The sequence below is a fragment of the Haemaphysalis longicornis genome, unplaced genomic scaffold (assembly GCF_048455015.1).
Source record: "Haemaphysalis longicornis isolate Haplotype H1 unplaced genomic scaffold, Haemaphysalis longicornis Haplotype H1 scaffold_67, whole genome shotgun sequence".
NCBI lineage: Eukaryota > Metazoa > Arthropoda > Arachnida > Ixodida > Ixodidae > Haemaphysalis > Haemaphysalis longicornis.
Genome location: NW_027526419.1, coordinates 1,300,465 through 1,315,658, shown reverse-complemented (window position 1 = coordinate 1,315,658; position 15,194 = coordinate 1,300,465). Strand labels below are relative to the sequence as shown.

Below are 15,194 nucleotides of genomic sequence, written 5' to 3'. Positions count from 1 at the left end.
CAATGCAATTTCAAGTTCCTACCCTACAGGCGACTGTGAAACATGGCCACCCACGGAAGTAGGCCTCGGAAAAGATGCAAAGAAACACAAAAATTAGCAACGCGAGCACCACGAGTCAGGCACTCGCTGCTAGTGAAACCATCGCCATCTGACACCAATGCAACTATCAAGTTGTGAAGACTACACGCTAAACATACATCCCTCTGGAGACAAAGATATGTCACACAAGCAGATGACATACTTAAGAAGCACCTAACGTCAACATAGAGGGTCGCATAGCATGAAATAAAATGCACTATTTTCGCAATGCTATACGCAGGAAATCCCAAGTGTGTCCATCTTTGTATTTCTCGGATTTCCCTTTTTTATTGCACCACGAGATATCCACTCTATTATTCAGTGAATAAAAGCCACAGCTTTCATTCGGTGTGTGTTTCTCTTTTCAGGTGAACTTGTTCTACAGAAACTTTTCAGACCCCCGAGTAACCTTTAGGCTCACAGGGGTCACAAGAATCGAGGTAAGTACAGATGAAAGATGTTCTGATAACACTTGCAAAGTTATGCAAAGTATCAATACAGGCTAATTGCTTTGGAATGTTTCCATCAACCAGTTTTATCAACAGTACGTAAGGATGTTAACGAGCTCAACGGATCACGTTACAACAAAAAATGCGCGCATGACCTGTTCGCAGCATATTGAGTGGCATTTTTTGTAAATAGCGAGCTTTATGTAAGGTCCAATGGATAGCCATTGGCAGAAGCGTGTGTTAGTTAGCGAAGCAGTTGTTACGGTGCCACCTGAACAACTAAACCACTGCGAAGAAAAGGCAAGCTTGCGAATGAACATCTCAAGCAGTTATAAAGTTAACCCGGTAGAAAAAAACCCGGGGAGAGAGAAAAAACATTTTAGAGAGCTCGAAAGGAAGAGTGAAACCCTAGTTTTGGAATACATGTGTCGTCCTAGCATATGTAGCCTGTGTCACCAGGATAGTCTGGTCCTTCAGTCTGCAGCTGGTGAACGGCGTCACTAACATCTCAGGGTAGGAACGCGAGGAGATGGTTAGCAGCGCTGGGTTGTGTTCGTATTAAAGGGGCATATGTTATAGGCTACCTAACTGTTAGGAACATTTGCACTGAGTAGTTTACTGTGTGGCTAGAAAAATGCATGCGGAGTGGCTGTACGTACGTGCCTCGGTCTGATGCAGACGTGTTACGGTATGCAAGCACAAGAAACTTTGTTTATTTGAGTCAAAAGCAGGCTCCAATTAATCATCTTGCTCGTTTTTAGCGCCTGTGCGACCGACTCAGTATAAATTCCTACTTTTCCGTATTTCTTTGTGGGCTTTTGAGGACTCAGACGTGCGCAAAGAGTTCTTGTGTCCACTCCTCTTCGTATTTACACACTAACAATATCCTCACTTGGTCAGCCCCCTGAGTACGTACGCGTTATTCTTCGGGGGATGCGCACTGAATTCAGACGTGTTAGAAGCTTCAGGCTCACGCACCAATTTTTTGTAATAGGTTAACCAAGTCTTGCTCATTGAAACCAAGCGATGTCTCCAAGTAGGTAACTTAAGCAATCAAACCTCTTTCAGTAGAACCCAAAGAAGGCTCATAATGAAATGAACGTGTCCCCACCTAACTCGAAAAAACCTATAAGTATTTACCGGCCTTTAAAGAACCTGTTTATGTTGATTAACGGGTGGGCATAATCTTTCATGGCTTACCGGCAATTTCTTCATGGCGGACCGGAATAATCGTTCATGGCGTACCGCCATAATCGTTCATGGCGTACCGGTAAGTTCTTAACGCCATGAATGGGAAATCACCAAGAGTCACTTAAGCTTGTATCCTTCAAAAGCGGGAGGACGAGTAGCAAAATGTCTCCTTGTAATCCGATGACCGTTAGGGAATATGCCGCCATCCAAAGGAACATGTGGGGCGGGTCTCCTTTGAAGTTCTTCGAATAAAGCCGACCCCTCCGTATCATGCTCACGGAGTCCCCGAAAAAATTTCCGGCGTTGAACGAATCAGCAAAATGATCGTTCTTCAATATTTTCTACGGTTTAGTTCCATGGCGTATTTACAATAACAAGGGCTGGGCGACCTGGGGCAGTCTCACTCTATAGGTAAGCAAGCAAGCCTCTCTTGATTCACTTGAGGATTCAGGGGGGTTCGAATGATCATCGCTTGTGGTCTAACTTATGACCACTGGACACAGCATCAATTTCTCGCATAATGCGCTGCCCAATGCACCTCTGCGGGTATCTACTACCTTATGGGCATGTACCGCTGCTAGGCCCGCAGATTAGGTGTGGTGAAACTTCCAATTGCTCGCCCACTAAATGGAAAGAATAAAAGGTGCGCTAAAGAGGCGAAGACAAAGCAGACACAAAGAACAGATACAGGCGCCTGTATGTGTTCCTTGTGTCTACTTCGTCTTCGCCTCTTTAGTTAGCGCCCCTTTTATTCTTTCCAGTAAGCATGCACCTACTAGCTCAAGTTTTGTTACCCCACTAATTGATTGCTCCATTGAAATTGTTAGTTGGCAGAAATAATTTAGTTGATTAGCCGTTTTACTGGGCGTTGTGTGATACGCCTTTTCGGGTGTGCTCTACCTTGCTGGTGTGTAACTCTGCTGGCTTCTGACTATGCGCGCAGGCTTTAGGGCACGCGCAGATTTCTTGCGGTACACTCGCTCAGCGAGAAAGTACCCTTTTGTGCGCTGTTATCGTTACGCATTATTATTAAAGCTAATTTTCAGAGCAATCAGCCCCAACACTATTGACTTCTCATGTTATCTAGAAGGGCCCAAAAAAGAGCTGTGTCTCACGGAGTTTAATAGAAACGGACCCCCACATTTTTACTCAGTTTCGAAATCACAATATGCGCACAGAGTGCCTCTGTGATGTCAGTGCAAGATGGATTATGGTAAGGGAGGTATATCTCGGCGTGATTTGGCAAGAACCCCGTTGGATAACAATGCAATTAGGACAGACATACGCCGCAGCTGCCTGCCAAACGGCTGCCGTTTCTTTTATATTTGTCCCAGAATGAAGATGATTTACCTAGGACGTCAAAAGGAGCTGTCATTACGAAGGGAGCTTTCCAATATATGAGAGAGTTTTATGAAGACGGAAAACTTGATTACAGGCCCGACGTTCTTCTCCTACTGACGAAGTAAGTCTAAATATATCCTTCTTTTAAAACGATTTCGTCTACTGCCAGGCCAGAACAACAGTATGTCCTACATTAAATGTTTAGGTTTTCATTTGCAGTTCTTTAATTTTTGTAAAAAATGGCGTACAAATGCATTGTTTTTAGGGTCATTTACGGAACCTATTTTCTGGTATAAATGTTTTCGCCAGATCAATTTGTTTTGCATTGAAAACTTTTCGTTGTCAGACAACGCGGGGATGTTGCGCCGGTTGTTGCGCGATAGTTGCGTAGAGACGAGACTAAGAAGATAAGTTTTAGAGCGAAATATTCATTAGTCCAAATAAAAACCGAGAGAACTGTTCGTCCCTCGTAGCGCCAATCTGACCTTCAAGCTCACCCAAGGTCAAGCCAGTGCCTCGTGTGGTTGCGCAGTGAAAGCATCTAATCGTTCATTCCTTCTAAGGAGAGGTGCAAATAAGGAGATATGGAGAAAGAGTAAGGATCCGTGCCACAAGAAAATGATACCAGGAGGCGCTGGCGGGCTCCATCTTCTCTGCTAATTCGCGCCTAGCGTCACTAAATAATCTATGCTTAAGAGTACCGCCACTTCGTGCACCCGGAAGCGTCTCGGGGCCATTTTGTTTCTGGCTTGCAGTGTTGCCATCTTTCCCAACGAAACCGCCGTTGGTTGTGACGGGCAGAGCGTGACCAGCCGCTTAAGCGCCCGCGCAGCAGACAGAGAGAGGAGAGGCGCCCAGGAACAAAATGGCTGCGCCCTAATGTAAACAAATATCACGTGGTGCCCACCGACCAATGAAAATCCTGGCGGTGCATAACAATGACACAAAAGAGTGCTGATACTCTCAAAGAATTTATTTAGTGGCGCTATTCGCGCTTATGCAGCGTCTACTGCGCCGAGCAGCACCTGTGTTTTGTCTTGTGGTGCAATTCTGTGCACGTTCACTGCGCGCTTCCGGCGCGAAAATCGACCTGTGGTTCGACAAGCTTCAGCCGCGTTGAACTACGTTTTTTTTTTCTATGTGGGTGCAAATACAGCCCCAAAGGAGAAGCAGGCTCTGAATATCGGGAATAGTTTTGGATTCTCAACTGGATTAATTCGTCTACTCAGAGAATTATTCGCATCGGCGACAACATGTAATGAATTGTTAATAAGTGATACGAAATATAAAGAATATTGATGACCTAGCAGACCACTAACCACAATAAAAACATTTGACGGTATCAGCCAGAAGCAAGATCATACGTGTGCGCAATACTTATGTGCGCCTTAAAATACACAGGGGCTCTCAGTAAACCCGGGGGCGTCAGCCATATTACGGGTTTCACATTACGCGCGCGGCTCCGTTATGTCAAATACTGCATTTGAAAAGAACCTGATCATTTTGCACCTTCATCGAAAACTTGCACCCAGTACTTGTAAATGCATGAAATTTTCAACAGTGTACCCCTTTCTGTTATAGCGTCTTATTATGGTATAAGTTGCCTTTTTTTCCCAATAATTTTATATGCTTGTGAACACCCAAGTGTGCATTTATTTTATACTTGAAAAACAATCACTAGAATGATGTTTTCTTTTTTTTTCATACGTTAGTACCGTATGGGGTTTGGTGTGGCGTTGTTTCTGTAGCCTTGTACAAATGGGAGGTGGGGCTAGTCAAGCTGCTACAGCGCAGCTTTTTTTCCCCTTTCCATGCCACAATTGTTTCTATTTTGAGCAAACCACGGTGTATTGTTGTGGTGAAATAAACTTCAACTTCAACTTCAGATGGCCTGTGCATAAAAGGCTCTTAAGATTGCTGTATTTCATTTCACAATTTATTAATGCATGTTTAACTTTACATCTGCGCGACATTCTATGCTTCGTGGATTCATCTCGTTGTTTTTCCTTGCAGCCGAGGTTTGGTTTCACTGAAGCGCGACAATGCAACGTCCTGGTTAGCAGGTGAGAAACGTAGCATATGAAATATTTCGTCTTACTGCAGCTATCTATCACCGCACTTGTGCACAGCATACCTATGCTCTGGAACAGATAAAACGAGCATAACATTGCATATCTCGAGCAAGGTCCACAACGTATAGCACGGAATACGAACAAGCTTTTGAGTCGGACACGGCTCTACAAAAAAACTACTTTACGAACGTATTCGAGATTTTGATGCAAGGGAGTTACTAGGCTCAATAACGAATTTTTGTGGGCATTAGCCGTCCGCTGTAAACCAGGATCATCAAGCTCCCGCTGAAAGGCGTCATCTTTGCCAACCGGAAGCTACGACGGCGGCCGACCACATAGAGTTTCATACAAATAACTAGAGGGGAAACTGGCGCTAGTGTCAACCCGAACATGGCAGCGGCGCTTACGCTTTAATGATGGTAGTTCTGGAACCGGATTGCGTAAGATCAAAACAGGCCTCTGGCTGCGCAAATTGTGTTTTTTGACAAATAAGCTCTCATTGCCCGGTTCTCCGTTTACAAATTACATGGCGAACAAGAAAGTTAGTGACCCAAAACCGATTTTGTACGAAATAAAACGGCGCGTTTAAATAAAATGCAGACGCGGAGTCGAGGAGGTTTGTGGAGCAGGTTGGCCATTTTCTGCCAACTACACAGGGCGCGGACTTCTTTGAAAACTACTTGTAAAAGTTTCGGAGCTGGTGGTTTGTAATAGTAAGAAAATTTTTGTGCTCATAAGAAAAAAGAAACCGATTACCTTTGGAGAAGTTATACAGTGACATACATCAAGCTGCGTTCCTATCAGCCGCCGGTGCTGCTGTTCTACGCCGTAGCAGCCGGCGTTAGCACGAAAGGTGTGGCTGTTCCAAGCGATTCGCAACCGTCGTCAGCTTTGACAATACATTGCTCTGCCGAATGAGCAGCGCCGCAACTCCTAATTCGCAGACAACTTCGCCGCACAAAGTTCCGTCATTTGTGTTTTCGTGCTCACTGTGCGGCAATGAATTTATAACCCGCCCAATTCGCAACTCTGGTTATAAAAAATTCCACTCAGGGCGGCGTCAGTTCACGCGAGGCATACAGTTCAAGGAAAAACGTATTTTTGATCGCTCCTCCCAACACCCTGCGTAGGCAAAAGCGTTCATGTAAATCCAAAACGAAAACAAAGCTGCCTGCAATCCATAGCAAGTTCCACAAGCCATCGAGCGCCAATCCGAATCCAGAACTACCCATCACGCCCATTGAGGCGTACGATCGCAGCGCCAGTTTGCCCTCTGGTTATATTGTACGAAACTCTATGGCCGACAGACGCGAGCGCTCACCTCAAAACTGATATCGAGCGTGGAGACGCACTGAGGAAAAGACGTCAGGGGTGCTACGGCGGAGACAAAACGAAGGACACGCGATTTTAGGCAGCAAAGCAACCGCACAGTGAAGTTAGTTCATCCCACCCGTCGATGGTAGCACAGTGCTCGGTTCCTGTCGTCAGTTGGGAGGACTTCGTGTCATTATGAACAGAGTTCTTCGATGTAGGCAGTTGCATAGAGATAATATACTGGGCAGTTGCGAAACTCCGTCTAAAAAAACCGCCCGCACCTGGACCACCTTCGCCCCCTCCTTTGTATTGTACGTACGGTGGTGCCACCGCGGTCACCGCACGCACTATCCAAAAAAGCACAGTAATTATTCAAACTGACAACTTCACATCAAACTTTATTTTAAAGCTGCATATTTGTTTTATTTTTGTACTTTCCAAGTTTATTCACTCTTCATTTAGGTGCGATTTTTTTGCTGCGATAGTTTCTGCATCTGCGCAACTGCCTCGACCGATTGGCACTTGCGCGGGTTCTCCGGCACAACATAGGTCCGACCTGAAGTACTAAATTTGCGGTTATCGCTCCACCGACATCACATTGAATGCCAAAACTAATCCAGCAACTGATCAAGTGTCTATAAATATTCCTTTAAAGCTTGCGTAAAGCCATCCCAGCGAAGTTTTAACTTTTTTGCCGCCGGAAGACTGCAGATGGCGCGCAGCAGACGACAATCCGCAGGTTACAACGCATCTCGCTGAACACATCGTCGCAGTTTAAAGGGACCATGCAACGCTTTTTTCAACTCTTTTTGAAATCTTAAATTCTTGCAGAATGTAGTCATCCAACATACTCATTACTTAGACTAGGGGGTCGAAGAGTACCTCAGCCAAAAATTACTGCTCTACGACCATCAGATAACTTCTGAACTCGCTCAAAATATTTTTCTTTCTTTCCCGGTCTTGACGTTCTTCGACGGCTCCAATTACGTAATTTAGGCCTTGTAGCGGCTCTTGGCCGGTTTTCCGCCAGTTGCAGCAATGAATGCTTTTCGTTAGCAACTTACAAAAAGCCACAAAAACAAAACAGAAATGTAAGGCGTATCTGTTGCGAAGAGCAAATCACGCAGTGCCGCTCCGTGCTCGCAATAACTATAGCTTTCGCAGTGATTCCAGACGCGAAGGAAAGAGCGAGAGCACTTATCGAAAGTGTTACCGGGTCCCTTTGAGTACTCTTTGCAACGCTGCCAATAAGTGATTCTTCTCTTTCCGATATCCTTTTGAACCTTTGAAACAATGTTATTGCCGGCAGAGAGTAGAACTGCGCAATTTTCTCGACTGAGCCTATACTCGATGTAGTTTTCGCTTTGCTTTATTTGAATTTCTGTTAAAATGCATTTTTTTTTTTCATTTCTGCAACTCGGAAAACTTGGGGAAGATAGCCGTGGTATGAATTAAGGGACGTCACTGAAAACCCGCTAACAATGCCCAAGACTAGAATGAGAGGGAAATGTTCAGGGCGAGTGTCGAAGTTATGTGATCTCCTGAGCAACAATTTTTGCAGCCGGTATTTCGTGGTTACGTAATCTAAGCAGTGCACGCACTTTTTAACTGCTGTCTAAAACCACTTGGTATTTCGAAAGGTTCACTTGTAATATAGAGCGCCTTGGTGGTGCTGTGCCAAGGTATCATCGAAGAGCTTCATATTCGCCAAAATTAGTAATGACACAACGTAGAACACACTTATTGAACGATGGATCTATTTTACTATTTAGGTTGGCTTGGATAATCCTCCGTACAAATTTAAAATAGTATTGTCTCTAGGACCTGTGGAACACCCAAGTAGACGAACAGTCAAACATCAATATTCGTTAGCGTAAACAATTTGTGAACGATTTCACAAAAACATCTGATCCAAGCAAGTATGTTAGATACAATGTTGAGTTTCCCGAATTTGCAAGTAAAACCGCAAGTGAAATGCAAGAGAAACCGTATCGCAGGTTTTGGCGAAGTCGAAGAAATGCATTTATCTATCTTCTATCTATCTATCTAACCACCCATCTTCTTAAACAAATTGTTATAGAACGATAAAATTTGTTTCAAATCAAGCATTTTCACCCTCTACCAACGCGGCTTCAGAAACACTTCCACAAAGGATATTTTCGTCACTCAATTTTAGTTGAGGCAATGAATGATAGCAATGGATGCTAACAAACCAGGCATGAATAAATCATGTACTTCATTCAACTGCAGCACATTATTTTTTACGAATATAGGCCTACAGCTCAGTTCTAAATAGCACTTACCAGGCTTATGCATGCGAATAACCATCTTTGCTTTTCAATCCCGCTGCACAATGAAAGTTTGAAAATATTGCGGATAAATTTCGTACATAATGATGGACGCAGAAGTTACGGTACTTATACTATATTAGTTGACACTATCCATTGCAGTGCATGCAGAAACTTTAGAAACCTGTATCAAGTTTAAAGGGACACTGAAGTGATATGTAAACATTGCGGGATTACTAGCGCAAATTGTAGTCCGGAGTCCCCAGGCCATGTTTCGACCACTCTAGGCGCGTTTACGCGATTTTATTTAGTAGAAAAACTAATTCAAAAATGCTGTCCTCCTCTCTTTACGCTCGCCCATTTTCTGTGGCGTTTTCGTGTGACGTCAGGAGGGGATGAGCTGGCAATTGGCTGCGCCACGGCTGCGCTACTGCACGGCTCCCCGGCCGACAGAGTCAGTCGGCCCAGCGTTTCGTCCTCCGGCCGCCGGCGGGTCGTCGCAATCAAGGAGGTTAAAAAAAATTGCTTGGTCGCAATTCGTTCGCTTAGTTGAAACGAAGCCAGGACACGTTTGTGAATCGAAGAATGTGCCTTTCTTTACTTGGTTTGTTTGTACACTGTATCTAGCTCCAAGTCAAGGTCGCTTCACACAAGCGCTGCACAACCGCACATGCGACGCTTCGCTGACTGGTACGCCAGTAGGAAAATATAAGGCCTCTTGAAGGCGGGAGAAGAGTCAGCGAAGTCAATATAGGTACTAAGGAAATAAAATCAACTGATATTTTTACCGTACAGCGTAAAACTAGGGCGCGGGAAGCACTTTTTTGCGCTGGGCGAACAAGCACAGCGGTCAGCAGCACGACTACGCATCTGCGAACGCTTTTCCGTCTACGAAATGCAATTGCTAGACGTGAGCTACTGTGGAAACTCGGGCGACGCTTACTGCACGATCGCAGAACAACAAATAGTCACCTAAGCTGCTTGAAATGCCAAAACTAAATAAAAGTGTAAACTGGTTGTACAATATATACCCTATATTAGCAAGGCCTCCGCGTCCCGGTCCGTAGCTCAGCGGTCTGGGGCGCTAGGTATGTCGCCGCAAGTGTTTTGCGAGTCACGAGTTCGAATCCCCGCGGGTACGTGTAAGTTAACTTTTTTGTTTTCCGCCGATGTTTTCTATATTGAGTTCACCTTTTTTTTGGGCCGCAACGTTCATGGCTACACGAACTAGTTCACAAAACGCGCGCAGGCTGGCACTGGCGCGCTAGCGAGTTCTCGTTGGCGTGCTGTTGCCATAAGCACCGACTGCTTGCAGGCAGTGGGCACAGGCCAGAATGAACAGACCCTTGGCCTGGTGCGAACACGCTTTTTACGATACAGGCATGAGGGAGGCAAGCTCCAAATATGGGGGAAAAGCGCATGACATTTGGACGTCTGCGGGTACGCGGAGGGCGTTCATGCACTGCGTAGGTCTCGGCTAGTGAATGCTACGACTACAAGCCGTCCTGGGAGGCTTATCTTGTGCATTTTACAGCCGACAACATGGCAGAAGCGCGGTACGATGATTACTGAGATATTGAGAATGCCCATCCAACAAAGCCATTGGTTATGTTTTACAGAACCGAAACCGAAACCGAAACTTGTGTGATTGCTCACCTTGGGCATCGTCCAATCACGGCGTCCCTCCTCCCAACGTCACAGCCTTAGTTGGTGCGGCCACCGCAAACCGCGCATGGTAGTTTTTCTTCTTTCGCGCTTTGTAAAATAATTACCGATTTGTCAACCGAATAAACGATGAAAAGTGTGCTAATTTGAGCCAGTCTACGCAGTGCAATCAAAAACGGGAGCTTGACAAATTCACTTCAGTGTCCCTTTAAAACCCCGTCCAGGGTAATCGTAAATATGCGAAAATAATCTGTATCAATAAAATTGCGCTAGAATATGGCGCAGAATCCACAAATTCTAGGCAATACACGGCATGACCGACAGGATTGTTGTTTATGCAGCCGAATTCAAGAAAACTAGACAATTTTTTTTACAATTGATCACACTCCAAAATTTTCTAAGGCTATTTTCTAAGAAAAAAATAAGCGCACGCTAATAAAACGTTCTTTCGGCACGGCCTCTGTCCTCCTGTAGTCATTCATAGCTATACAGTCAAACCCGGCTATAACGAACCCGGATAGAGCGAATTATGCTATATATCAAACAAAAATAATTCAGTTACGGAAATACATGGAAAACATATTCCTTATAACGAAGTTCACATCCGATATATCGAACTCTGCGCGCCTAGAATGGCCGCCGAAATGCATGGTCTCGGAGCGGCGATTGCGATGTGGATTGGCCGCGACCACGGAGCAAGAGTTGCTACTTAGACATTGCGCCTCACACGGAGCGACATGACGCCCGACACTCCGTAACTGTTTCCGACGCGCGGGACTCCCGACGGAACCCGCGCAGTCAGCGTGTCCGGACCAAGACAGCAGCATCGGTGAGCTGTGGGAAGAGCTTCCCCACATTCCCGATGATGTCGCGAGTGAAACGCTTATAATGAAGTGCTTTCGGCAGTCAATGTGCTCCGCCAATGCTTCTTAGATTTTGGAGGACGCGGACTCGAACTGGCGCAAATAATGTTTCGTGTAGAGAATGCCATGCTAGTTGAAGCCGCCAAAACGAAAGGGAAAACAAAAACCACCGCTTTTTTCTTTGCAAAGTAGGCAGTTCAGGCGGAAAGTAGCTTTTGTACTTGCAATAAATGGATTATTTTGGGTATGGTAACGGCTACTTTACTGTGTTCGTTTTCGCATGCGGGGATGGTAGAGTTGAGGAGGGGGAGGGGGGCTCCCGCGGATTGCGAACTTGTAACGATAAGTTCGTTATAGGCGGGTTCGGCTATATCGAACTATTGGATATATCGAAGTAATCGCGGTGCATATTGCAATTCGCTATAAACGGGTTTGACTGTACTGTGAGCGTTCCGACGCTCGTAACCCACAGTTACTTTCGGTCATCCGAGGACTTTTTTTTTTTTTTTTGCCTAGTGAATGTTCAAAGAGGGAGGTGCTTCGAGAATTACAACACATGCGTTTTTGCGTTGTGTGCTTGTGAAATACCATTTGGCCTTTTCTTTCTACAGTGACCGAGTCGCTTAAAAAGTCGCATTTCCTCCTCTTTCGAAGCGGTAAAATTGCTTTGCTTTATGGCATGCTGATGACCGGGCTAATGCTAACCAAGAACGTGTAGTGCGATCTTTCCGCAACAGTGTTTGAACAACAAATCAGTATAGAACACGACAACATTACATGGTTATGGGTGGGCAAAAAACGCGCCATTGCCATAAAAGAACCACAGAAATACCGAACATTTACGCTCATAATACCGCTGGGTTAAAAGAGGGAAGCCACGTTTCCACTTTTAGGGAAAATTGATTGTGCCCTGTTCTTCATCTCTGCTTGACATCATCAACAACAACAGCCTACTCAGCCCCCTGCAGGGCGAAAGCCTCTCCCATCGACTTCCAACCGCTCCTCTGTCCTGCGTCGCTCGAGCCTAATTTCGCCACCTTATTTTCGTATTTCATCCTTCCGCCGTATTAACGGCCTTCCTCTTCTTCTAGACCTGTCTCTAGGTATTCCCTCTGTTACCCTAATTGTCCACCAGTCGCCGGTTCGTCTCATTACATGGCCAGTCCAAGACCAATTCTTTGTCTTTACTTGAACTATGATTGAACACCGGTCGTTTAAAACGCTAGTAAAAGCGATGCATATTAACAGGTTAGCGTCTGCACAACTCCAAAAAAGCAACAGATGACGGATTTAACATTTATCGCTATATGTACAGTCTAGTGCAAAAACTGGTACTTTGTTGCATAACGGTATGAATGAAATGAATTACACGTTCGAATCGGATTGATTGTCTTCCCATTGAAAATCTCGCCGCGTCGATGCAGTTATTAGAGAGTTTTAGTATAGCGTTTTAGCTGTAGCGTTAACATTTTGCGGGCCGCAATCGCGAACGGATAGCGCCTCGTTATGCTACGGTTAGCGTGCCCGCTAACGCTATGGGCGCGCTAAAGTGGTGCTTTCCGCTATACTAAAACTCCCTATTGTTGACACGATAAAACACACGGACTTATTATCTTATTGCTGCGGAAAGTCTATCCCAACTGCTTTTATGTTGATAAATTACTTCACAAGAGCAACAATCAGGGTACTTGTCAGAGAAAAAAATGGAGCCCCTACGAGAAGTGCGATCGCTAAGCGGAATGGCAAGCTTGCTTTGTCTTGTCTTTAGCTTGTCTTAGCTTGTCTTTAGCTTATCTTTAGCTTGCCTTAGCAGTATCTCGGTTGCGAGGATGTCCGATGGCTTTGGGATACGTTAAAAACAAACAAGCGTGACAAGTTCATTTGCCAGGAGACATGCGCACGTCTCACGGAAACAAACAAAAAATACTTTTCCTCGCCTCTCTTTGTAGAAGCAAAAAACTGCAGGTTAGGGACAGTATACCAGCCATTTTTACAGAGCTACCCTGCTTTTCAGTGAAGCTAAGCTTGAAATTGCAATGTCATTGCAAGGACATTGTGCGCTAAGGGAAGCTTGCACGTGGAATTTTCAATGTCACCTTGTCGATGCCTGTTCGATGCATGCAAGGAGTGGCTTTGCAAGTGAGTAGCACAAAGGTTTCGTAACATGTCCGACACATTGGATACAGGTGTCGCATCGGGTTTGACATGCCGGAAAGGAGTCGCCATTAGTACCGATGCCCCCGGAACCTTCGATGGCGTCTACGCTACTGCCCACGAGCTGGCGCACACGTAAGTTATCATGAGCACTACAGTCGTATCATTGTCATAAGTAGTTCTGATGTGTTTTTAACTCGTGATTTTCTGATGAATGATCTGTAACTCCTTCCTTTGTTACCCCCCTTACTCAATGCCCTGAACAGGGGCCTGTAAGGTATTTTAAATAAATAAATAAATAAATTATACCACAGCTTTAATAGCGTTTAAAAGGACATTCAAGTGAAATAGCCTTCGAAATTTCTAATGCAGGACATTTGAAATTTCCAAGGGCGTTTGACTCAAATGTCATTCGGATGACTTTTCAGACGTCTTTGTATCTGGGGTATTACATGCCCTTACTTTGTACAACATGATTGTATTCCTGTAGAGCGCAGCATCCCTTGCGGTTGGCAAGGGATGTAACTCTTGGTTTTCAAGTCAATGCTGGGACGACCGTAAGCTTTACACTTAACACAACTACAGTGGCGAAATTTCTTCCTTGTATTTCTAAATTTGTCAATTATAAAGACGTTTTGCCTTTTATAATTTTTCCAACTTAAAAGGACAATAAATTGGTTACACACCAAAGTTTAAAGCATGTCATATAGCAGGAAGAGCGAGGGTTTCAAGGACGTAGCTTAGAAAAAGCCCTAGGCCGTTCCTACAATTTTACCGGACTGCTTTTATAGTGCTTGGAGGATTCTCTTCTAAGCAATTTATGTGCGTGAAGTAGAGAAGTTTACTTTAAAGGGTCTCCGTGCTTAAAAGTCGACTTAACCGTTTAGTCGACATGAGAGTTTTTTTTTATTATTCACTTCAGAGTCTCTGCAATTTTGCAACGCCCTCTAATGTTCCCGTTGCCTTTTCAGCTGTTTTATACTTAGTGATTGGACGGCTAGCTACAGTGCACTTAAGTAACATACGTTTTCCCAGAGCCCTGTTATCTGCGTGTTTGACTGATTTATTGCAGGGTTTAACGCGCCGACGCAACGCAGGCGATGAGGCGCGCCGTAGTGGAGGGCTCTGGGTTAATTTTGACCACCTGGGGATCTTTAACGTGCGCCCAAATCTCGTACACATGGGCGTTTCTGTTATTCGCCTCAATCAAAAAAGCGGCCGCCGCGGCCGGGAATCGAACCCGCGACCTCGTGCTCAGCAGCGCAACGCAATACGAAGGTCCCTGGTTTGAATCCTGTGTTTATGGCCCACAGGTTGAAAGGCGTCCATTGTCCCAGAATTGATGGCTACCTTCCCCGGATACCCATGTGCAGGGAAAAGGAAATTCACGAGTATCTTTTGTAAGTATTCTCTCAAATATTACGCGTATTTACTGCTCCGTCTCCCGTCGTTCTTTGCTTAAACAATGTTGGTGAGTGCGTCCAACCCAGCAGAAGTGAGCTAGCAGCCAGCATGAGTGAAATCTCTTTTTGACGCATCGCTGCAAGAAAAAAAAATAACGTTCAAATTTCATCGTTACGGTAGAATTTTATTCCGACAAGAAACGTAACGCTGTCAAATCGGGGGCGGAAAAACACATGCGTGTGGGTTTTACGACCTTCGCAAGGCGACGCAGTTCGCTTCTATTTAATTTATTGTATTTCACAAGAGCGAAATTTCTCGTCACCCCGATGGCATCACTCACCACTGGCGTCACTTCCGTTTGAATTCTGAAGGCAT

General features: G+C 45.0%; 1 protein-coding gene across 1 annotated transcript; it reads left to right on the top strand.

Moving 5' to 3' along the window:
- The first annotated feature begins 394 nt into the window (after positions 1-394).
- LOC144144220 (uncharacterized) lies at positions 395-14,819 on the top strand. Its single transcript, XM_077675590.1, has 5 exons — positions 395-518; positions 3,053-3,180; positions 5,073-5,122; positions 13,448-13,550; positions 14,729-14,819. Exons 2-5 carry the CDS (start codon positions 3,116-3,118, stop codon positions 14,817-14,819), a joined length of 309 nt encoding a protein of 102 aa, XP_077531716.1. The 5' UTR covers positions 395-518; positions 3,053-3,115.
- Positions 14,820-15,194: the final 375 nt, after the last annotated feature.

Excerpts from the sequence above, each read along its gene's own strand:
- LOC144144220 (XM_077675590.1), top strand. The coding sequence starts at position 3,116 with ATGAGAGAGTTTTATGAAGACGGAAAACTTGATTACAGGCCCGACGTT. Across the intron at positions 5,123-13,447 it reads TGCAACGTCCTGGTTAGCAG|GTGTCGCATCGGGTTTGACA; the intron begins GTGAGAAACGTA and ends CATTGGATACAG. Across the intron at positions 13,551-14,728 it reads GCCCACGAGCTGGCGCACAC|GTTGAAAGGCGTCCATTGTC; the intron begins GTAAGTTATCAT and ends TATGGCCCACAG.